The 23,414-nt window shown below is 38.9% G+C and overlaps 1 protein-coding gene across 3 annotated transcripts in view; it reads left to right on the top strand.

The window, feature by feature from the left end:
• Positions 1-23,414, top strand: part of AIG1 (androgen induced 1) — a 254,463-nt gene that overhangs the window by 39,227 nt on the left and 191,822 nt on the right. For all 3 annotated transcript variants that reach the window (XM_004587283.4, XM_058669096.1, XM_058669147.1), the window contains exon 2: positions 19,644-19,799. In XM_004587283.4, coding sequence (XP_004587340.2) covers positions 19,644-19,799 — 156 coding nt within the window. The remainder of the gene's footprint in view (positions 1-19,643; positions 19,800-23,414) is intronic.

Below are 23,414 nucleotides of genomic sequence, written 5' to 3'. Positions count from 1 at the left end.
TTGTATCTGTCAGGAGAAGCCACTGGAACCAGTTGTAGGAACAACTCTAGTTTATGTCTGATTAGCCACCAGGGCTTTCTGTGGCCAGGGCTCTGAGAATGTTTCTGCACCCACCTTAGCCATTCATAAACTATTAGCATTTAATATCCTGTTCTTAACGTGGGTGGTTATTATTTCAGATAACATTATTGCTAATGATTCTTACTTTCAAGATACTGCTCTGAAAAGTTTTATTTGGCATCATTTGCAAGTATCTTTTCCTCTAAGCTTAGTATAGCCTACTGAGTTTTTCATTACCTTGTTTTTCCTGTCTTTACAATTTAGTATATATTTTACTAGGCTGGCATACATTTTCTAATTTCTTTTTTTTTTTTTTTTTTTTTTTAATTATTTATTATTTAACTTCAGTAATTACATTGTATTATGTGACACAGTTACATAGATACTTGGGTTCTCCCCACCCCTCCCCAAACCCTCCCACCATGGTGGATTCCTCCACCTTAACATTTTCTAATTTCAAACAAGTGTACATTATTTTTTATTCTTGTTGGAAAATTATTGATAGTTTTCAAATTTAATAGATCATACAAATTAGCATAATTCATGGGATTTTTTTTTGCATGTGTGTGTATCATGAGTTCTTAGAAGTCTTGGTGTCCTTTCCCCTGCTTTTACTTTTTAGCTGTTTGACTTCCTGATATGTACATATTGAGTTATTTTTTTTTCCAGAGTCTATGAGGTGAAATATTGGTCCTAGAAGAAGCAATGTAGTTTTCTGTTGTTGCCAGTGGAGGATGCTAGATCAGCCTTCTTCATTAAGTCCATAGTGGGAGCAGTGAGGCCAGCTTCATCCCTTTCAGAGGCATAATCATCAAAATAGTGTTATGGTTTTGTTCACGTACAAGTTGGGTTTTAATAGTTTCCCTTCATATTAGAATTGAAGCATACACCTTGTGTGATTATGCAAGCAGAAATGTGACGAAGTGAAAAGGGGATAAGTCACTTCAATATACCTAAATAGAAAGACCTCTATGTTTATATTTGTTATGCAAGGTATTCCTTTATTATTCATTGGTCTATAAACATATATTTTGTTATTTATGCATGCATATAATTTATGGTTATGATATTTTTGAAAATGCACAGTATTTTTTTTTTAAAAGATCAATTAATTATTGAGAATCAGTTACATAGAGAGGAGACACTCATATAGACATTTGACATCTGCTGGTTCACTTGCTAGATAGCCACAATATCCAGCCCTGGGCTAGGCCAAACCCAGGAGTCAGGAGCCAGGAGCCAGGAGCCAGGAGCCAAGAACTTCACTGTGGCTGGCCAGGCCTCAAGAACTTGTATTTGCTTCTGATTTTCTTAGTGATTTATCAGGGAGCTGGACCCAAGGTTGAACAACCTGGACACAAACCGGTGTCTAACGTGGACATTAGCGTGGCAGCAGCAGCTTTACCCTCTGTGCCCCAGAGCTGTTTCTTGATATTTTGATTCCAATTTCTTTTAACTTGATTAGTATATTTCTAACAGCATAATTTATAAGAGCATAATCAGTACATGAAATTCAGTCCTTGCTGTCTTTAAGATTTATTTATTTCAGAGCGTCAGAGAGAGGGAAGAGGCAGAGAGACACAGAGCTTCTGTCTGCTGGTTTCCTCCCCTGGTGGCCACATTGACCAAGACTGGCCTAGGCTGAGTCTAACTTACCAGGGATTCATCCAGGTCCCCTGCAAGCTAACGGACACAAGCATCTTCTGCTGTCTTTCTAGGCGCATTAGCAAGGAACTGCCTTGGAAATGCAGTACTGGGACTTGAACCAGCACTTGGCTGTGGGATGGCAGTCCCCTCCCCTTGTTAAGTTTTTGTTCTCCACCTCTGAATCTTATTGTTGAGAACAGCTGATGTTTAATGCGTTTTGCGATCACACTCTTCTATTTTTTGGAGTCTTTCCTGCTCTCCACACCTGTCACCCACCCTAACACCTTTGTTCTACCTCCCTCCTGACCTTACATTTCTCTCTAACTGCTCTTAGCCTCATGATCTGTCTCTGATTACTTGCTTTCTATCATCCCTAGAGTCTTGCTAAATTTTCTTGGCAAACTCTGAAACCTGTTAGTAAACTCCCATTTTCATGCTTCTGTAAGTAGGGGATTGAACACTATTATTACTGCTTTAAAGTTACTCATTATTTTATTTTTTTTTTTTATTGGAAAGGCAGATTTACAGAGAGGAGGAGAGACAGAAAGATCTTCCATCTGTTGGTTCACTCCCCATGTGGCCAAAACAGCCAGAGCTGATCTGATCTGAAGCCAGGAGCCAGGAGCTTCTTTTGGGTTTCCCATGCAGATGCAGAGTTCCAAAGCTTTGAGCCATACTACACTGCTTTTCCAGGCCACAAGCAAGGAGTTGGATGGGAAGTGGTGTAGCCAGGACACGAACCAGCAAGCATATGGTATCCTGGCCCACACAAGAGTAAGACACTTGTGAGTAGGCTACCACGCTGGGCCCACTGAACAATCTTAGAAACATCATCTTATATTCATTCAGGTCAGTGGAAATCAGTTCTGTAATTTCCTTACCTACTGAGCCCTGAGCATTTCCTGGCCAGGTTAGTTCCTAAATTAGCTTCCAGTCGTCCAGATGGTAAACCTCAACTGAGTTCCCAACTTCTGGCTTTCCCACTCTTTTTCCTCAACTACTCCTTCCCTACATTTGTGGGAATTTGACATACAAATTAAAGGGTGGAAGTCTCTGTTTCAAATGATTACATTAAAACAATGGCAGTGCTAATAGTGGTTTCAGTTTTTGTCTTCTGGAAAATTATGCTTCAAACAGGAACATAAGAAATGATATAGTTTCTGTATTCTATAAAATTATACAAATTCTCCAGTTAGAAAAATTGATGTATCTGAGTCAATATTGGATGAGGCAGGTGAAGATTATCTGGTTTGAGGTGGCAGGGGCGGCAGTAAGGCTCTTCTAAGTTTCTCTCCTTGGTTTCTTTCCTTGAGGCCAAATGTACCTTCTATTACCTTCTGTTAATATTTTATGGTTATTTACCTACTATAGCTTCAGAATTCTCTACATTGAGTTTGTCATAAAAAATCAATGAAGTAAAATCTAAAACCTAACATAAACTTACAATTCTAGTGCTGTCAAAGTCAGAGTCTTCACAGAAGAAGAAAGTCATTTGCTGTGCTTTGGCTGTGACTCAAAATTATACCCCTCAGATTATTTTCAAACAGTAAGAAAAACTTTCTTGATACAAAAAACTTTCTTGATACACATCGAAGGTAATAACTTTGTTTAAAATGTAATGCTTGTGTTTAATTTGTGACTAAGTAAGTTGAGAATGGGTCTATGTCTTCCTTTCCTAATTTCACAAATAACAAGACTTTCTCCTTTCCTAACAAAATATACTAATCTGAAGGACAGAAGCATACCTGTAATTCCAGTCACATTCTAAGTGATTACTTTTGTTTCCAGGAGACATACATATAACCAGTCTTGGAAATATACATCCTGAACCCACCGAATAATGCTATTGTTTTCCAAGGGGATTGAACCATAATAATCTCCCACAGCATTGCTTCATATTATCTTCCACATCTGGTACTTACAGACTTTACTGTGTCATTAATGAATACAGATTATTTAAGGCCCTTCAGATTTGTCTGAGGTGAGAATTATTAACACTGCTTCACACCTTCTTAAACTAAGGAGCCTGGGCTTTTCTTTTTTTTTTTTTTTTTTTCATTTTCAATAGTTTATTTACATTCAAAAGACCAGTAGGAATTTCACTCAGAACAGGTTCCAGAAAATATATTACATTCTTCTTTATTTTTCTTTTTCCTTAAAATATATATATATTTGTGAATATATATATTTGTGTATATATATATATATATATATATATATATATATATATATATATATATTTGTAAGGCAAGGGAAGAGGGGCCAGGAGAGAGAGATTTTTCATCTGCTGGTACTCAGTCCAAATGCTTCCTAAGTGGAACTGGCTCAGACCAAAGCCAGGAGTCTCCCAGTATGGGAGGCAGGACCAAACTGTTCAAGCTATTACTTATTGCCATCCAAGGATGTGTATCAGCTGGATTGGAACTGGAGTAGCCAGGACTCAAACCCAGATTCTAAGACATGATGCAAGCATCCTTCACAATGACTGTGTTAAATGCCACTATCCTGAATGCCCACCCTAGTATGATTCCCACTTCCCAGCCTTGTCAATTGAGAATTAAAACATGCTTTATGCTATAGCAAAAAATATAACTTTCTAATGACAACATTAAAAGCAAAATACCTGGGAATAAATTCAACAATAACAATAAAATGACCCAACACTAGTGGATGACACTTTAACAACTATTGAGGAATAAAAATGCTTTGAACAGATGAAGAGGCATGTAATATATTTTTTTTTTATTTTATTTTAAATTCATTAATTACATTGTATTATGTGACACAGTTTCATAGGTACTGGGATTCTCCCCACCCCTCCCCAAACCCTCCCACCATGGTGGATTCCTCCACCTTGTTGCATAACCACAGTTCAAGTTCAGTTGAGATTCCCCCATTGCAAGCATATACCAAACATAGAGTCCAGCATCTTATTGTCCAGTCAAGTTCAACGGCTTCTTAGGTATACACTCTCTGGTCTGAAGACAGAGCCAGCAGACTATCATCCCGATCAATTAAAAGCTCCAACATACCATCAGCAAAAATTTACATCACCATGGAATTAATTGACATAGTAATGAGTAACCAATATGTTAAAAGTAAATGCGAGTTCCCAGCCACCTTCTGTGACCACCTCATTGACATTTCAATTTTAGTTTATATACAACCTATAACATTCAAAACATAACATTTTATACATAAGATCATATCATCTTAAATTAAGGCAAACATGTGGTATTTAACCTTTTGGGATTGGCTCATTTCCCCTAGCATTATGGTTTCCAGTTTGGCCCATTTGGCCACAAAGAACTGCATTTTGTTTTTTTTAATAGCTGAGTAGTATTCCATGGAGTAGATGAACCATAGCTTTCTTATCCAATCCTCTGTTGATGGGCATTTTGGCTGCTTCCATGTTTTTGCAATTACTGATTGTGCTGCTATGAACATAGGAGTGCATGTTGGTTTCTCATAAAACAAGTGTTCTGGATATATTCCTAGGAGTGCTATTGCCGGGTCATACGGTATGTTGTATTTGAGTTGTTTGAATGTTCTCCATACTGATTTCCATAGAGGCTGTACCAGCCTGCAGCCCCACCAGCAGTGGAGTAGGGTTCCCTTTTCCCCGCAACCTTGCCAACAAGTGTTGTTGGTGCTTTTATTCATGTGGGCCAGTCTTACTGGCGTTAGGTGGTACCTCATTGATGTTTTAATTTGGATTTCCCTTATTGCCAGGGAACTTGAGCATTTTTTCATATGTTTATTTGCCATTTGGGTTTGTTCCTTTGTGAAGTGTTTGCCCATTTCCCATGCCCATTTTTTGAGTGGCTTGTTTGTTTTGACATTTTGGTTGTTTTGTAGCTCTTTGTATATTCTGGAGATCAGCCCTCTATCACCTAAGTCGTGTGCGAAGATCTTCTCCCATTCTGTGGGTTGCCTTTTTACTTTGTTGATTGTTTCTCTAGCTGTACAGAAGCTTCTTAGTTTGATGAGGTCCCAATTGTTTATTTTGGTCTTGATTTCTACTGCATTTGGAGTCTTTTTTAGGAAGTGAGGGCCTACCCCTAAGTGTTGCAGTGTGTTTCCAACATTTTCTTCCAAAAGTTTGAAGGTTTCTGGATGTAGGTTTAAATCTTTCATCCATTTGGATTTGATCTTAGTATATGGTGAAAGATGTGGGTCTATCTTTTTGTTTCTGCAGGCTATCAACCAGTTGTCCCAACAGCATTTATTGAACAGACCTTCCCATTTGCCTGGGTTGTCGTTTGTCTTTTTGTCAAAGATTATTTGGCTGTATTTCTGTGGGTTCCCATCTGGTGTTTCTATTCTGCTCCATTGATCTTCTTCTCTATTTTTTTGCCAGTACCAGGCTGTTTTGATAACCACTGCCCTATAGTATGTCCAGAGGTCCGGAACTGTGATTCCCCCTGCTAACTTCCTGTTCTTGAGAATGGTTCTAGCTATTCGTGGTTTTTTGTGTTTCCAGATGAACCTTTGAATCATTGTTTCCAGATCTGTGAAGAATGTTTTGGGCAATTTGATTGGGATTGCGTTGAATGTATATATTGCTTTTGGCAGTATAGACATTTTAATGATATTGATTTTACCTATCCAGGAGCATGGGATGTTACTCCATCTTTCTAGATCTTGTTCAATTTCTTTTTAAAGTAGTTTGTAGTTTTCTTCAAATAGGTCTCCTACATTTTTGGTTAGGTTAATTCCCAGATACTTCATGCTTTCCTTTGTTACTTTGAATGGTATCTTGCTGGTTAGATCTTTTTCCAACTTGGAGCTGTTAGCATACACTATGGCTGTTGATTTTTGTTCATTAATTTTGTACCCTGCCACTCTACCGAACTCTCGTATAAGTTCTAGTAGTCTCTGTGTTGAGCCTTTTGGCTCTTCCATATAAAGAATCATGTCATCTGCATATAGTGAAAGCTTGACTTCTTCATTTCCCATTTGGATTCCTTTGATTTCTTTTTCTTGTCTTATGGCCTCAGCGAGTACCTCTAGAACTATGTTGAATAGCAGCGGAGAAAGCGGACATCCCTGTCTTGTTCCAGATCTCAGTGGGAAGGGTTCCAGTTTTTCTCCATTCAGTATGATGCTGGCATTGGGTTTTTCATATATTGCTTTGATTATGTTGTGGATTTTTCCATCTATGCCTACCTTGGTTAGAGTCTTTAGCAGGAAGTTGTGCTGAATTTTGTCGAAAGCTTTTTCTGCATCTATTGATACTATCATGTGATTCTTGTTTTTCAGTTTTTGGATGTGGTGTATCACATTTATGGATTTCCGAATGTTGAACCATCCCTGCATTCCAGGGATGAATCCTACTTGATCTGGATGAATGATCTGTCTGATGTGTTTTTGAATTCTGTTGAGCCTGGGCTTTTCTACGTACTTGTAACAGAGGTGAATGTTGTATAGTATTGGTTAACTAGCAGAGAGAAGACATAAAAAAGTGTTTCTTAGCTTGTACCCTTTTAATATCAGCATTGGTACACTGTAATGATGTCCTTCTGAATCAAAGATGTTCAAGATCTGTTTTGAAAAGTAAAATACTTAATAATTATGCATAATTTCTTGTCTGTCTGTCTTAAATCAGCATATGTTATGTGTCTATTTCAATCAACATGATTTTTGAAGTAAAAAAAAAGGCTAAACAGCAGAATAGTAGCTCATTTGAGTTAATAAAAGCAAATTTGTCTGGCAAGAAGTGAGAACTCCCAAAGCCACCCAGAAGGTTTAACCTGGAAGGTTCCATTTCCAGGGACGAAAGTCAGCCTTTTGCAAGAGGGGGCTCCCTACCTGGCACTCTCAGCCATTCTGAATGGACACAGACCTTATGTAGACTCAGCACTGAACAGACCAAAATCAATAGATTTAAAATATTTAAAGTAAAAGCTTCTAAGGACAGGAATTATGTCTGTGATTTGCTTTACCAGAATATTCACCTGCATGTATTGTATCTTTAGTACTGATATCTTGGTTTGTTGTTTGCAGATTATGCATGATTCTGTATAAAACCTGATTTTGTGTCCTCTATTGTTTGACACTTGATCCTGGTTCAGGTCCAGGTCCTCTTTGTATTTACTTCCTTTTTTTCCCCTATTTTTGGCACTTAAATCATCTTCTATGGTAAATTGCCACCATGAATAAAAATTTAGTGGAATAAAATATATATAATAAGTTATAATGTTCAAAATCCATGCACTTCAGAACAGGTTTGTCTCATTGAAGTTGTATCATTGTTTTTCTCAATAAATTAGCATTATGGTGCTAAAAACTAGACATATTTATCAAAACTAGATACTGCTCAGAGCGTAGGCACTTGTGTGTTCAGATTTACAAAGTAGTACACAGTCCCTTAACAGTCTGCATTTCTGCATTGGAAACTTACTACGTATTTGATATATAGTAGTCAACCAATAAATACTTGCCAATCAGATCCACTGCGTGTTTATTCAGTGTTCAGGAGGGATTTTGGCCACTATTGAAAGTCTTTTATTAATACAGAGAAAACAGTTTTATGAACCCATAGGTACAGTCCTCAGGTAGACAATCATTCCCCTCACTCTCCTGCTGTCCCCCATATCCTTCCCTCCTATTCATCTTCAACATTTTTGCAGTCATAACTTTAATCCATTCTATATCCAAAGGTTTAGTTTGCCACTAATCATCATACTCAACAAATAGAAAGACCACAAGATCACATTGCCACTGGAGTATGAACACAGCTACAAGTGACAATCATATCCTCAAGTGGCCATTTCATTTCTACAGTTTTTTTTGTATGTTCTATATTAGCTGCCATGTATGAGAGAAAATATATTTGTCTTTTTGAGATGGACTTATTTTTCTAAGCATAATGGTTTACAGTGTATCCATTTTGTTGTAAAAGACAGGATTTGGTTATTTTTTATGGTTTAATGGTATTCCATAGTGTATAGACAGCATATTTTCTGTATCCAGTCATAAGTTAATGGACATCTGGGTTGATTCTATGTCTTAAAAATAATGAATAGGGGGGCAATAAATATGGAAGTACAAATAACTCCATCATATGCTGATTCTATTTCATTTGGGTGAATTTCCAGGGGTAGGAGGGCTGGGTCATCCAGTTGATCTTTCCAGATGTAAAGGAATCTCCATATTGTCTTTCATAATGGTTGTACTAGTTTACATTCTCACTGACTCTGGATTAGGGTACCTTTTTCTCTGCATCCTCTTCAGCATTAATTTTTTTTTAATTTTAGGATGGTAGTCATTCTCATTGGTTTTAAAAACGTCTTTCAGCTCTCTGAGTTGCTGCAAGTCACAAATAGTATCTGTGTGGCCTCCTGCTGTGCAGCTGTGGAGGCAAAATGAGACATGGGAAATATCTTCTGTCATTGTTTGCAAATGAGCGTGGAGTATCTGCAGAGGCCCCTGCTGGCCTCTTACTGGGTTGTTGATTTAACATGGCATGACTGTACCCATTACTTTGTGAAGCACATCCAAACTGCTCTCCTTGCTACTTATGCGATTATGTGATATTGTCAAGAATTTTGTGGACTGGTTTTCTTTCCAAAGCTGCTTATCAATGTACGTGATTTCTGACTGGGAAGTTTGTTTTTCTTCCTTTCTCTCTGGATGGATTGCTTGCCAGTGGTAATGTATGGCTTATTTCATCGATTTTCGGTAATGAGGTGGAGCAGTATGGGGTGAAAGTCTGTGCACTCAGGCAGGGATTCTAAATCGCATTCTCGAAACCACGAGCGTGGTGATGCAGTCTGTCCATCTCCTCAAAAATGGCTGTGGTGAAGCTTCCTTTAAAAAAAGCTTGGGCTTAAAGCACATCACTCAGATGGCGGATTTAGAAAACCAGAGTCACAGTTATTAGAGTCAGAGGTGTAGGTCAGCTCCCTCCCTCCAGGGGTATTAGACAATAGCGTGGGAGGCGGTGCACAGCCTGGGCACAGTCTCAGCTAGTGAGGGAGGCAGAGAAAGCCCAGCAGTGTTTCTGAACGTCTTCAGGCCTCCACAGAGGGGCATTCAAACCTGCGGCTGATTACAAACTCCAAGTAACTGATTGTAGACTCTTGTGGCTGTGGAATTGCTGCAAGATGTTCACATGTCTCAGGCGAGGAAAACCCTGGACACATAGACAACAAAGGAAATCCTTGCCGAGTTCATTCTCTGACTTCATCCTGAGTCACTGTCTCATGAGCCGGATGTCTTTGGCACTCAGTCTCGATCTAGATAGCAGGGAGAAGGAATTTTGTATGATGAAAAAGTTAGGCATTTGTGGAATGGAGAGGAATCCCTTAGAGACATGGTTTGATGGCAGTGCTATTTTATGGCTCTTCTATCCTTTCCACATGTTCCTTAACTCCTTCAGTCATGTTCAGTCTCCACTACACACAAGATAGAGCTGCAGGATGGTTTCCAGCAGGAACTGTGTTGAAAGTTTTATGAACTGAAAACAGAATGACTTTGTATGCTATAAATCTCATGATATATACATGAGATTGAGGAAGGTCTCTAGTTCACACCATTTCTCCACAAGTGCTATCTGCTTTGTCTTTTGAAGAAACTTCTCCCTCTCTCACCACATATGTTATATATCATGTATGGCTGTAGATACACACATATATGTTATATGTAAATAGAACACATCTCTGTATTTATGAACACTATCTGTAGATGACTGTTTTGTTCTTTGGATTAAATATAAGTTTATGAAATGTCATGCATTGCTTTATATTCTGTAACTAAGTAACAGTCCAGGTAGATTTTTAAATTTCTTCGTTACCATTTCCCCTTTAATTAATACTCTTATCCTCAGACGGAGACTCCTCCAGGCCTTCTCTTTATGACATCAATAAATCTTACTGCCTCCTTTCCATCTGTTCTCTCCACAGTTTTCCTTCATTCCTTGAGCCATGTCACTCCATGTTTCCACTTGCTTCCCCTCAGAGTTCTATCTTCTTAGGTCTTCTGTCTTCTGTGTGTCTAAAATTAATTTGAAAGTAACTACAATCTTCAAGACAGGCATTATGCTGGCCTTTACATTATTTTTACAGAGAACAGCACAGGCAAAATGTATACCCTAGAAGCGCTGCTATCCCCAAAGGTCAAGACAACTGTACTCTGATCTTTCAAACTCATACGAATCACAATTTCATTTCTTACTCTACTTTGGTGCATTCTTTTATCTTGCTTGCGTTTGTTCATTTTGGCAGAAATATACAAATTAGCAGCCGATTAATGACATAATTTAATATCCCAACTATAATTTTCATGCAATTAAGTTTAATTGAGGATATTGCAGATGACATAATATAAGGAAAACCTATTCTGGAGAAACTACATTATATATACTGTAGAATAAATGGAAGAATTCAAATGAATTTCCCCTGTGGAACAAACAGAATTCTAAGAGTTTAGTGCCTTGTAAAGGAGAAGGGAATACCACTATTAAATTAACAAGAAACAATTATGTAAGAAAACATAAAGATGCAATTGGAATTTTGGTACAGTTTTATATTAGTGGAAATGAATCTTACATTTAAAATTATTCAGAAATAGACTATGATTTCCTGATAGGAAGAGTTGAGGAGGTGAAGACAAGATGCAGAAGGAATTAAACAGCAGAGAATGTTCTGGAGAAACAAATACTTAGTGACTCCAGCCTATCCAGTGAGTTTTGTTTCATTCTGATACATTATATTTATATTTCTGGGAGAGATATGATACATGTGACCGATCCATTTCTACATGTAATGTAAAATAATAAGAACAGCCAGCCTGCTCACAACTTGAAGCCAGATGGTGTATAAGTGTGTCATGCTGGGCTGATGGTTTGGAAATGCCAGCTTTGCAGAGTGGCTGGAGCCGAATAATACTTCAAGGTAATCCTGCTTAAATCACTTCTGCATCTCCTGTAACTTACATTTTAATAGTTAATTTAGTGAATGCACAGCAAGTTATATAAGTGTGAGGTGAAAATGTGAAACATATAAAATGTCTCTACTGGGATTTGTTAACTGACAGTTCGAATAGAAAGGCAGAAGTCTAAAGAAATTCAGTGGTATTGGCAGACTACTTGTGAGACAAGAACCAAAAGTCTGTCCATGCTTTTTTTTCAGGAAATGTTAGATTTAATGACCTCGTGATATTTAGAGTTTATCTTTTGAAGACTGACCAATAGAATTTGAATACCAAAACTCTCACATTTTCTCTCTGTGTCCTCACATGTAGAGAGTAGGATAAAATCATGTTGTGGTTTTACTTTTGCCTAACTTTACGTGCCTACCGCCTTGATGAAATCTCTCGGAACAGTTCAGCTGTGGTAGGAGTCATATCATAGTGGCAAGCAGCGATAAGCTGGTGGAGGGATCTGCAGACAGTGACAGGTTGGTCACTAGGACAGTGACAGGGCTGTGCTGTATTAAATGACACCTTTGGATCAGAAAGAAGGTGTGTCAATTGTAGATAAGCGTAATACTGAATTTCTATGCACTTTTAACTGTAAAGTTTAGAGCATTGTTGTATTGCAGAAATTCTCCTCGCTGGAATATGAGATTCTGTTTATTCTGTTTTTCATTGTAATGTATCCCTTTAATCCTTTTACTCTTCATAAAGGCATCTGTTTTCCAAGAATCAGTGAATCATTTGTCTATATAAAAATGCTTGTTGAATAATTTAGCCCCTTTCTTTGTACTGAAGCTCTGTTATTAAATACATACATATCTAAGATCATTATGCTTTCTTGAAGAATTTACTCCTTTTCGTTCAGTACATTTCTTATTCTAGAAACCTGATTTTTAAAATTTCCTTTGTTTTATTAATTACATTGCATTATGTGACACAGTTTTATAGGCACTGGGATTCTTGCCACCCCTCCCCACACCCTCCACCCATGGTGGATTCCTCCACCTTGTTGCATTACCACAGTTCAAATTCAGTCGAGATTCTTTCATTGGAAGTATTTACCAAGCATAAAGTCCAGCTTCTTATTGTCCTGGTAAGTTCAATGGAAACCTGATTTTTTTTTTAAAGAAGGAAGATATTTATTTATTTGGAAGAGTTACACGGAGAGAGACAGAGAGACAGATTGATAGCTTTTATCTACTGGCTCACTTCTTTAGTGGCCACAATGATCAATATGGGGCCGGGCTGAAGCCAGGATCCAGGAGTTTCATCTATGTCTGTATGTGGGCAACATGGGCCAAAGTGTTTCTGCTGCTGTTCCAGGCACATGGTCAGGGAATTGCATGAGAAATGAAGCAGCTAGGACACAAATCTGCACCCTGTGTGATACCAGCATTGCAGGCAGCCACTTAACCTGCTACACCACAGTGCTTTTAGAAACTTACCTTTGTATGTTCATGTAGCTACATCAGCTTTCCTATGATTACAGTGTGACTTCATTTACTTTTAACTAGTTGTAAATTTATACTTACCACAGTTTGTTCGCTTTTAAAAATACAGTGTGTCAAAAATACAAAAAATACAACGTGTCTCTGAGATTTAGAAAGCTTAAATCATTTAGATTTAATGAAATTATATTTGTTACTTTATTTAAGTCTGACGTGTTGTTTTCTCTTTGTTCCATGTGCTTTCTGTTCCTTTTCCCCAATTTTTATTTCCTTTAGGTTAACTTATCACTGTTAGTTTTCTGTTCTCTTTCCACTGTTGGTTTCTTAACTTGGTAGACAGAAATACTTACATGGTTCCCAGAGATTGTATCAAGTATTTGGCACAGCTGAACCTAAGGAAGGAAGCCTATGCCAGGTGGACCTGGTCTTGACATAGAAGCAGAGAGCTTTTTTCCGGCAATGGCAGATGAGAACAGAAAGGGAAGTTAGGTGATCTGAAGGATAATGATTGTCTTGCTGGCTTTGAAGGTGGGAGGAGTCACAAGCAACAATAGAGAGAAGGAGCTGTTGGCCAGAGGACCCTGGCCAACAAACAAGAAAGAAACATGAACTTCAGTCTCACAGGCTGAATGAATCTACCAAAAATGTGAATGGGTGTGTAACTGAGTAAGTCTTTTCCTTGATTTTAGTGTTGAGATACTGACCAGACTAACTTTCCTGGATTTCAGACCTGTAAAATTATGAGATATTACATAGATGTTATTTCAGCCGCTGAATGTGCACTGATAGACAGCCAATACATTGGCTGAGACTCACCTGGACTATTTTAGTAGTTGCTGCATGGCGTACAGTATGTATCTTCAGCTTACCAGGTTTTTTCCTCCCAAATGATATTACACCACTTTATAAATGATGTAGGAGCTTTATAACTATCAAGCTTCCATTCTTCCCTCTTGTTCTGTGTGCTATTCTTGTCCTAAATTTTTCTTGTCTGTATTAAGTTCACAATAAATGATGCTTTTGCTCAAAAAAGGCTAAATCTTTGAGTAAATGTAAAATCACAATAAGAGACATACTTTTTGAAGATTTATTTATTTGAAAGGCAAAGTTAGAGAGAGGGAGAGACAGATCCATCTTCCATTTTCTGGGTTCTTCCCCATGTAGAACCTGGAGCTCCATCCAGGTCTTCAGGGTGGGTGGCAAGTCCAGAACTTGGGCCATCCTTTGCTGCTCTAACAGGTCATTAGATCAGAGCTGGATCAAAACTGGAGCAGCTGGGACTTGAACGGGCACTCATTTGGGATGTTGGCAAACACAGGTGATAGCTTAACCTGCACAACGTTGGCCCCAAGAGACATCACTTATGTTTATCTGTGTATTCATACTTAATACTTCTCAGCAGTTGTCATTGCTCCACGTGGATTTGCTGTTACATCTGGCATTAGTATTTCTTTTAAGATTTCTTGTAATTCTGCTGATATTGAATTCTCTCAGTTTCTAAGAGAGTCTTTCATCACTGACAGATTTTTTGATTCCTTTTTTTTTTCACCTGTGGAAGACTTCTGAGATAATCATTCACTAGTTTTTTTGGTTTGGAATATTTTACACGTAATTTGTGCTTAATTCTTTGTTTTTCCGTATGTATCCCTTTTTGACAGGTTTTTCAGAGAGTTGATTGTACTCTACTTGGTATTTTCTTTGTGTTTAGTCCACTATTTTGAACTTCTTGAGCTTGGATCAATGGGTTTGTAGTTTCAGGAAATTTCAGAAGTTATTTCTTCAGTTTTTTTTTTTTTTCACCTTGACCAATCCTTTTGGCTCAGTGTTTCTGTTTCCAATGTTTTCCGCTTAGTATGTGTTTTGTTTTCCTATTTCCTGGGATGTCTGATCTTTTTATTTGATACTGGACACCATGTGCTATGTGTTTCAAGGTCTAAATTTTATCTATAAATAATGTAGAATATTGCCTTTGTAAGAATGTAAATAATTTGTAAATCAGCTTGAGTTTTTGAGGCTTGTTTTTAAGTACTGCTGCGTAGAACTATATCGGCCCTAATTTGTTATTTATTCTTTTGTGCTACCATCTAATCAGGAAGCTTGTTTGGTCTGTTCAGAATGCCTCTCAGTTTCTAGAAGGCCTTGCCTATGAAGTTGACCTCAACTTGAATACCTCTACAGCCCGAGTGAGCAGCAAGAATAGCCTGGCATACAATTTGTGATTGGTAGAATTCGACGATGACACCCACAGGCACTTACCTTTGTTTGAATCTTGAATATCGGGCTGTTGAGTAACCTCTGGAGATGATCACTCCTGTGACTGTATTACCTTAGATGGCAAAAGGAGGAAAACCCAAGGTGCACTTGATTTCTCCCAGAGGACTCATTTAAAAAAAAAAAAAAACTTTCCAGACGTGTGCTGAGGAACAAGTACAACATCTGGAAAAGTTGACTCAGTCCAGATGTATAGTTGCTTATAATGAGAAAGAAGGTCTGCTACCAGTTACTGTATCATGGAGTGTGTACTTGTCTTTGGAAGGTATAGCAGCAGTAGCAAGTAGAATTTTTCTTTAGACTCATCCATTGCCAAGTTTCCTAGTTTTCTAGCCTTCATTAAAAAATAAAATTTGGGGCAAGCTCAGTGGCACTGTGGGCTGATTCTGCACCTGTGGCACTGGCATCCCATGTGGGCGCCAGTTTGTGTCCTGGTTGCTCAACTTCTGATCTAGTTCCCTATTCATGACTGGGAAACCATCAAAATATGACGCAAGTCTTTGGGCTCTTGTACCCAGGTGAGAGTCGTGGAGTAGGCTTCTGGCTCCTGGTTTTGGTATGGCTCAGCTCTCGTTGTTGTAGCCATTTGAGGAGAGTACCAGTAAACGGAGTCTCTCTCTCTCTTTCTCTCTCTCTTTCTGTCTCTCCTTCTCTCTGTGGATCTTTCAAATAAAAATAAATGATTCTTATGTGGTTATGCAACAAGGTGGATTAATCCACCATGGTGGGAGGGTTTGGGGAGGGGTGGGGAGAATCCAAGTACCTATGAAACTGTGTTACATAATACAATGTAATTAATGAATTAAAAATAATAAATAAATTAAAAAAAATCCCAGAAGTTGGTGCTGTGGCATAGTGGGTTTAGTTGTCATCTTCAGTGTCGCCACACCTTGTGAGTTTTGCTCCACTTCCTATTTAGCTCCTTACTAATGCATCTGGTAAAGCAGCAGAAGATGGCCCAAGTACTAGATCCCCTTTACCCACCTGGGAGACCCAGAAGTTGCAGGCCATGCACAATTATCAGCTTGAAAAGTAGTCTGATACAGATGTACTGAATTTCGAATCTCACTTGTAATTGCCTTAGCTGAGCCAAATCAGCTGATTTTGAGGGTTTGGGATGGCTCATGGACCATGTTTCAAGGTCCACACACCTGCAAGAGTACTTGAGTTCCATGTTCCTTCCTATGCACTTTTTGATATTTTTCCCTCACATACACCTAGCTACATTCTGAGCTTTATCTTTGCCTTCAAATATATTTTACTGATATAAAAACATAGTATCTTTCTCTTTTCATTATTTTAATGTTTTGCTGTAAAAAAATAAAAGTTGATGATGTGTTTGAAATTTCATTGTGTCATGAGGTGATCACAGAAGATGGTTAAGAAATTGCAATTGTTTTTAACATACTGGTTACTCAATACTATAACTGTTAGTTACACAACGAAGTTAATTGTTGCTGAGGGTATGTTGGAGCCTTTAATTGATCGGGTTGATAATCTGATGGTTCTGCCCTCGGACCGGACAGGGTCTCCCCAGGAAGCTGAGGAACTAGATTGGACTATAAGATGTTGGACTCTGTGTTTAGTTTATGCTTGCAAAGAGGGACTCTCAACTGTACTTGATCAGTGGATATGCAACAAGGTGAACATTCCACATGGGGGGAGGGCAGGGGGAGGAGTGGGGTGATTCCCAGTTCCAACGAAACTGTACCACATAATACAATGTAATCAATGAATAAAAAAAAATAAAATATAAAAAAAAGAAATTTCATTGTGTCACTACTGTACAGTTGATATGTCCAGTCAATTGTTAAGAAGCATATAGATTATTCTGGCCATTTTGAAACAGCTAAGGCTGAAATTAACTTTTAGTAATTGCGAATAGTGCTCATGTATGAGAATTTCTGTGGAGAATACTGCTCATAGCTAGGTCTTTCACCAAATGAAGTGGTAAGTCTAGATATTGTGAATTGTTCCTTAAAAGTGATGTGTTCTTTCAAAGCAGCTGCTGGGACTGTGCCATGATGAAACCAGGAGTCACGAGAATCTAGGTCTTCCACACGGGTGGTCAGAACCCAAGTGTCTCGGCCATCTGCTGCTGCTTTCCTAGGCCGTTGACTGGGATGGAATCAGAAGTAGGATGGCCAGGCCATGAACATGGCACCCATGCCAGCGTTGTAGGCAGCAGATGCTGCACAATACTGGCTCATTTGTTTTATACCTTTTAATCACTTTTTAATTGTAGGTAATTATTCTGGGGAGAAATGTGTGTTTTTAGTATTCCTAATGATATGGAGACTATATTCCTGACTTAGTTCACTGTGATTTTTCAGTCTCCAGTAGGGCTAAATTCAACAGGGCTAGATACCTGAAGTCCTACAATGTGATTTAGAAATTGTCCCAAATGTGAAATTATTATTTGAGTCATTCAAGTTATTCCTAGTTATCAAAACATGATGCATGTCAGTGTTTCTGTTTTGTCATCCACAGTTGTGGCATCCCAGCTTTTCCTGTTCAGCTTTCTTTGGTTGTATAAAGAATGACTATAGTGGTCAGCACCATGGCTCTATGGACTAATCCTCACCCTGCAAGCTCCAGGATCTCATATGGGTGCTGGTCCATGTCCCAGTTGCTTGACTTCCTATCCGGCTTCCTGCTTGTGGCCTGGGAAGGCAACAAAGAATGGCCCAAGTTCCTGGGACCCTGAACCCATATGGGAAGACCGAGAGGCAGCGCCTGGCTCCTGGCTTCAAATTGGCACAGCTCTGGTCATTGTGGCTGGGAAATTTATCAGTGGATGGAAGATTTTTCTCTCTGTCTCTCCTTCTATCTGCAGCAAAACTACCTTTCCAATAAAAAATATGTCTAATAATGATACTAAATCTTAGGTCATTGAAACTAGGTTATAAGGAAAACTAATATAATTCTCTGGCTAATATTAATAATGACAGGATTAAGTGAGCTCCAGAAAGTGTAGATGAGCAAGTGAGGTGTTCTAGTGCTGTGCTATGGAATGGATTCTGGTACATTTAGGATCCTGTTCCCTTTGTTATGTGCCTACGTGAGAAACTCAGTCACAGAGCTTTTCCTGACTTTCCACTGCCAGCGTGGAAATCTACCAAAAAATTAACTTGTTCAGTTTTCTGAAGAGGTAATGAGTAGAGTTACATCCTATGTAAATGTTTCATCTTCTGTGTTATTTCCAGTTAAAGCAACCATAAAATTCCTCTTAAGTCCATCGTTGGTGCCAAATGAATGTAGCTTTAAGTCCAGGGAATATTATAGTTGACTATTTCAGAAAGTTTGTGTAAAAAATGACATTAAAAGTAAGTTTATTTTGATACAAAGATGTTTGGAAATCCTTGCATAGTTTATGCATAATACACACTTTCATGGCATTTTTGAAGGTTCTTTTATGCAGGGGTTTCAAGTACTTTTTTTTTTTTTTACACCAAAATAAACGTTTTGGTTCTATTTTCCCATGAACTTTTTGATGTACCCTCATAATTTCTGCCCTTTCCATATCTGAATGGCCATGTGCCTGGCTATGTTACAGGATGCTGCCTGTCTCCACTAGTAGCCCTAAGCTTTCAGTAGTTTTACCCAGGCTTTAGGAACTTTACAAATTGTTGGTCTCTGGTGTTTCAGCATTTTTTGCATTGTGATCCTCCAAGGAAAGCATAATTGATATAAGTGATTCAATTTGGAATTGATTTGGGACTGTCCAACTGCTATCCTTTTCTGAAATGTAGCGTTGACATCTGTATTTGCTTTGGAGCAATTTTATTTCACAAATAATGAAACTTGGGGAAGAGGCCTTTTAAGTTTGATAATAGACAACTGCTCAGTAGCAGGATTCTGCTTATTGTATTTAGTTGAATTTTTTTTTATTCCAATAGCTTTTTCTGCAACTTTCTTATGAGGAAAACATGTCTAAATCTAAGAGATGAAAGATTAAATTGTCTCCTTTTTTTTCACTTGTGAGATGTTTGTTAAACCTCAGTAGTTAATACAGTACTTATTAATATAACAAGGTGGTGCTTTAAAATAATGGATATGCCAGTGTGGTCATTGATACTGGTTTCTCTTGGGCCTGTTTACATGGGTGGATGTTTTGCACTTATCCTGAGGTGACTGAATTTTCTCACCTGCGATAGCAAGTTGTAAATATCCTAGGTTTTTCTGTTGGTGTAAGCCGTTCTGTTAATGAGCATTGTGGCATCTAGTACAGGCATGCGGCTCCTGCACGTGGCCCTCTTGAGAGCTTGCTGGATAGGTCTAATTCCTTTCTCCCCACAGGTCATCCAGGCTGTCTTCTTCGGCATCTGTGTGCTGACGGATCTGTCCAGTCTTCTGACCAGGGGCAGCGGGAGCCAGGAGCAAGAAAGGCAGCTCAAGAAACTCATCTCTCTCCGTGACTGGATGCTAGCGGTCGTGGCCTTTCCTGTGGGGGTTGTGAGTATAATGACCTTGAATACATTCTTCCACAAAAGGAACTTGGGTCTTCCTTCAGACTTCCACAAGAAAAACAGCACTCTTTACTGAGTGTGTTGCTAAGGCTGCCATTAGCAAAGGACCACTGGGTGGGAGATGTAAACCGCAGAGCATGGAAATTGTGCAGGCTGGAAGTCCAGCATCAACGTGTTGGCAGGCTCTGTTCATCTGAGGCTCCCTCTCTGTCTCTTTGGCTTGGAAATGGGGCCTTCTCACTGCACCTCCACATTTTCTTCCCTCTGTGCCTGGCTTTGCCCTAATTTTTTCTTTATAAGGACAACAAGCATAGTGGGTTAGACCATTGGGTTCCTCTTCATCCAATGGTCTCATTTAAACTTAATTGTCTCTTTAAAGGCTCTTTATCCAAATATAGTCACACTCTGGAGTTCAGCGGATTAAAACTTCATGAATTTTGTAGGGTACAGAGTTCAGCCCATAGCTATTTCCTAAGTAGCTCAGACTTGAAGTGTACGGTCCTTGGTTGAACATTCTAGTGTTCTTGAACTTGGGAGAGGAAATTAGCATTAGCTCATACTTCTTTACTTACTCAGTTGTGCCATTAGCTAATGTCACGTAAGTAATTGCTGCTTAATGTTTGGGCTTATTCTGGTTTTATTGATTATCATTGTTTTAGGTTAGATTTCCCTCCATAGCTCAACTTCCTTCATGAGTCTCTTGATTTTCCATTGTCTGCATGTGAACCAGATTCTTTAAGGGGCCCCTGAGACTATATAGATTTTTATTTGTGCACAGCCAGGAAAAGGATAAGAAAATTCTCGTATATCTCAAATCATAAGGATAAGTCAGAATGTGTTTCAGAATTCAAAATCAGGTCTTTCATTTTTGCCCCAATTTCTGAAAAATGGAAAAACACAATGATGAGATGATATGGGCTTGCATGTATACCAGTCCCAACACCCATGGTGGGAAGAGTCAGAAAGTCATTCTCTTACTCTCTCTAATGGCATTCATTTATATTTTCTATGTTGGTAGATGGCAGGAGCCTTGTTAAAGACTACTTCTTAAAGGCTTAAAGACTTACCAGTTAATACACAGTCACATAGTCACTCCATTACCCTTTTTAATGTGTTGAACTGTGTTTTCTTGGGTAAAGTTGCCCTTAGCCCTTGAGAAGAATACAGCGGTAGGGGAGAATTGTGAGTTGGTGATGTTCCTCTTCACATGGCTTCATTCTTGTCTTTTGAAAAACAAAACAGATCCATGCTAAGGCTGAAACTATCTAGCAGATTCTGTATTTCAAATAGCAGAAGCTATTGCTTTGTAAACTAGTTAACCCTTTGTTTGAACTTGCTTGATAAAAATCAAATGCTTGTTATCACAGTATTCATAAAGAAAAAATTACCACTGGTGTAGGTGTAAAGATATACTTTCTTTTTTAAATTATTATTTAATCAAAAGTCAGAAAATCAGAGAGATCAGGGAGAAGAACAAAGCGACAGAGACACACAAAGAGAGGTCTTCCATTCGCTGGTCACTCTCTAAATGGTCCAGGCCAAAGCCAGGATGTAGAAACTTCATCTGTATGAATGCACAGTGGAAGCCCAAGAACTTGGGCCATGTTTCACAGCCTTCCTAGTTGCATTAGCAGGGAGCTGGATTAGAAGCAGAGCGACCGAGACTTCCATTTGGGATACCAGCGTTGCAAATGGTGATTTAACCTCCTGTACCCCAGTGCTGGCTCCCTGACATACTTTTGTATCAGAGAATTATCTAGAGATCACAAGTTGGGGTGTATGTATATGAATGTGATATCAGACTGTGTCTCTACAAGAAAATTGTCTTCCACACTGTGAGTCTTGCAGCTGTGTTCAAAGCCTCATTAAATGCTATGGATATTTCATCTAGGGGAAACTTTTGTACCTTTTTATGCTCAAGACTTGAGGTCTTGGCCAGCTCTCAGTACCCTTTTTGCATTTAGCCCACCTATATTTTTCATGATTTGCAAGGTAAGAGGTGACTTGGTGGGGGTGGGGAAGAGCTAAGTCTGATTTTTGTTCATGTTCCACTGGTTGTTATGTCTGTGTCTTAGAATAAGATAGAGGAAGTGTCATACCTTCTGGCGTCTCCCAGTTTTAACCAGGAGCCACATATCCAGGACAGGTGTGTATGGCTTTCCTGACAGCAGGGTTGGTGATGGTGGCATTGCTGCCCAGAGCTTGCTGTGTGGCCTGGCTCACCAGAGGGCAACAGGGCTCTTTAAATTCATAAAAGAAATGAGAGGATAATCGGAGTTGAATCACAGATGTTCAACTTTTCTGATTTCTTTATCCGCAGATGTTTCATAGTCACTATTGCCATTTTCCATGCTCTTTCATGATATGTGAGTCACTTTCCCTTCTGTAGGCACTTTGCCTATTATTTTTTTTCTGAACTTTGAGCAGTCCTTCTGCCACAGTTCTTTCTGCTTCTCTGTATCTCTGTCTTGTATTAAAAAGAACCCTGATCCATTCTCCAGAAGTATTGCATTTTCATTTACCTGTTTCTGTCTTACTCTGTCATTTTATTTTGTGTATCTGTTTCCCTAATTTTCATCAGATTTCTCACTGTAATGCACAGAAATTCATTTTGAGTCAAAAAGCAACCAATCTCAACAAGTAGCTTCTTTGAATATCCTGTTATCTTTATTGCTAATTCATGTTTTAGAAGATGTGAGTGTGGACCTTAATAAGGATTTGGATCCCAAATAGAGGTGTTTTTTTTGTTTGTTTGTTTGTTTTGTTTTTTAGGTGAAAATGTGATTTTATGGCTGTCACCTTTCCGTCTTTGAGGTTGTCTCAGCTTTCCTTTCTGTTGAGCCTGTGTCTTTCCTGTGGCTTGAAAGGTGTCCACATGCTCCCGTGTTCCTTTCTCTGTGTCCCTCTACTGCTCAGAAACATACAGAATCCCACTGTATGTTAGTCAGTGACTTAAGACCTCCATCCTTATTAAGATTCAAACCCTTCCTGGTGCAATGTCAGTTGCTTGAAGAGGCATCGTTTGTGTGATTCGTGTTTCTCCTGGCCAAAAAGGAAAGTACCCGGACAGAGGGGCTGATACCCAGGACCGGATGGAGCCCAGTTATGATGCCTGTGGTCATCTGTTGTATGAGCCTGCTTATCATGCATGCAGGTGACTAATAGTAATGTGTGTGAGTCAGCAGCTTACTATTTCAGCTGATGTTGTCAATCCATTAGGACCAAACACCCAGTTCCCTTCCCTGGGCCAGTGGGATATTGAGTGTGGCTCAAGCATCCCAAGCTCTGAGCTGCCTGTGGCCCAGGGACCTCCCCTCCTCCACCAAGTGACTGCCAGTCTCACAAAGCACGACCCTGCTGCTTTCTGCCTGTTTATTCCTCCTTACACTTTTTGCCTGTCCATCAGAAGTTTACTGGCAAAGCAGAGTTATTTTTGCTTTCACATTGCAGGGCAAAAAGGCTGTGGGCATAGAAAGAGGGCAGAATGAAGAGCAGAATTGAAGAGCCCCTTTACCGGAAGCAATTTTGCCTGGCACTCCTGTTATCTCTCTTACCTCAATTGCAAGCAAGACAGCAAAGACACAGGCAGGTTATCTGGGTT

This window comes from Ochotona princeps, chromosome 1, assembly GCF_030435755.1.
Source record: "Ochotona princeps isolate mOchPri1 chromosome 1, mOchPri1.hap1, whole genome shotgun sequence".
NCBI classification, from domain to species: domain Eukaryota; kingdom Metazoa; phylum Chordata; class Mammalia; order Lagomorpha; family Ochotonidae; genus Ochotona; species Ochotona princeps.
This window is presented reverse-complemented; position numbering and strand designations above follow the sequence as displayed.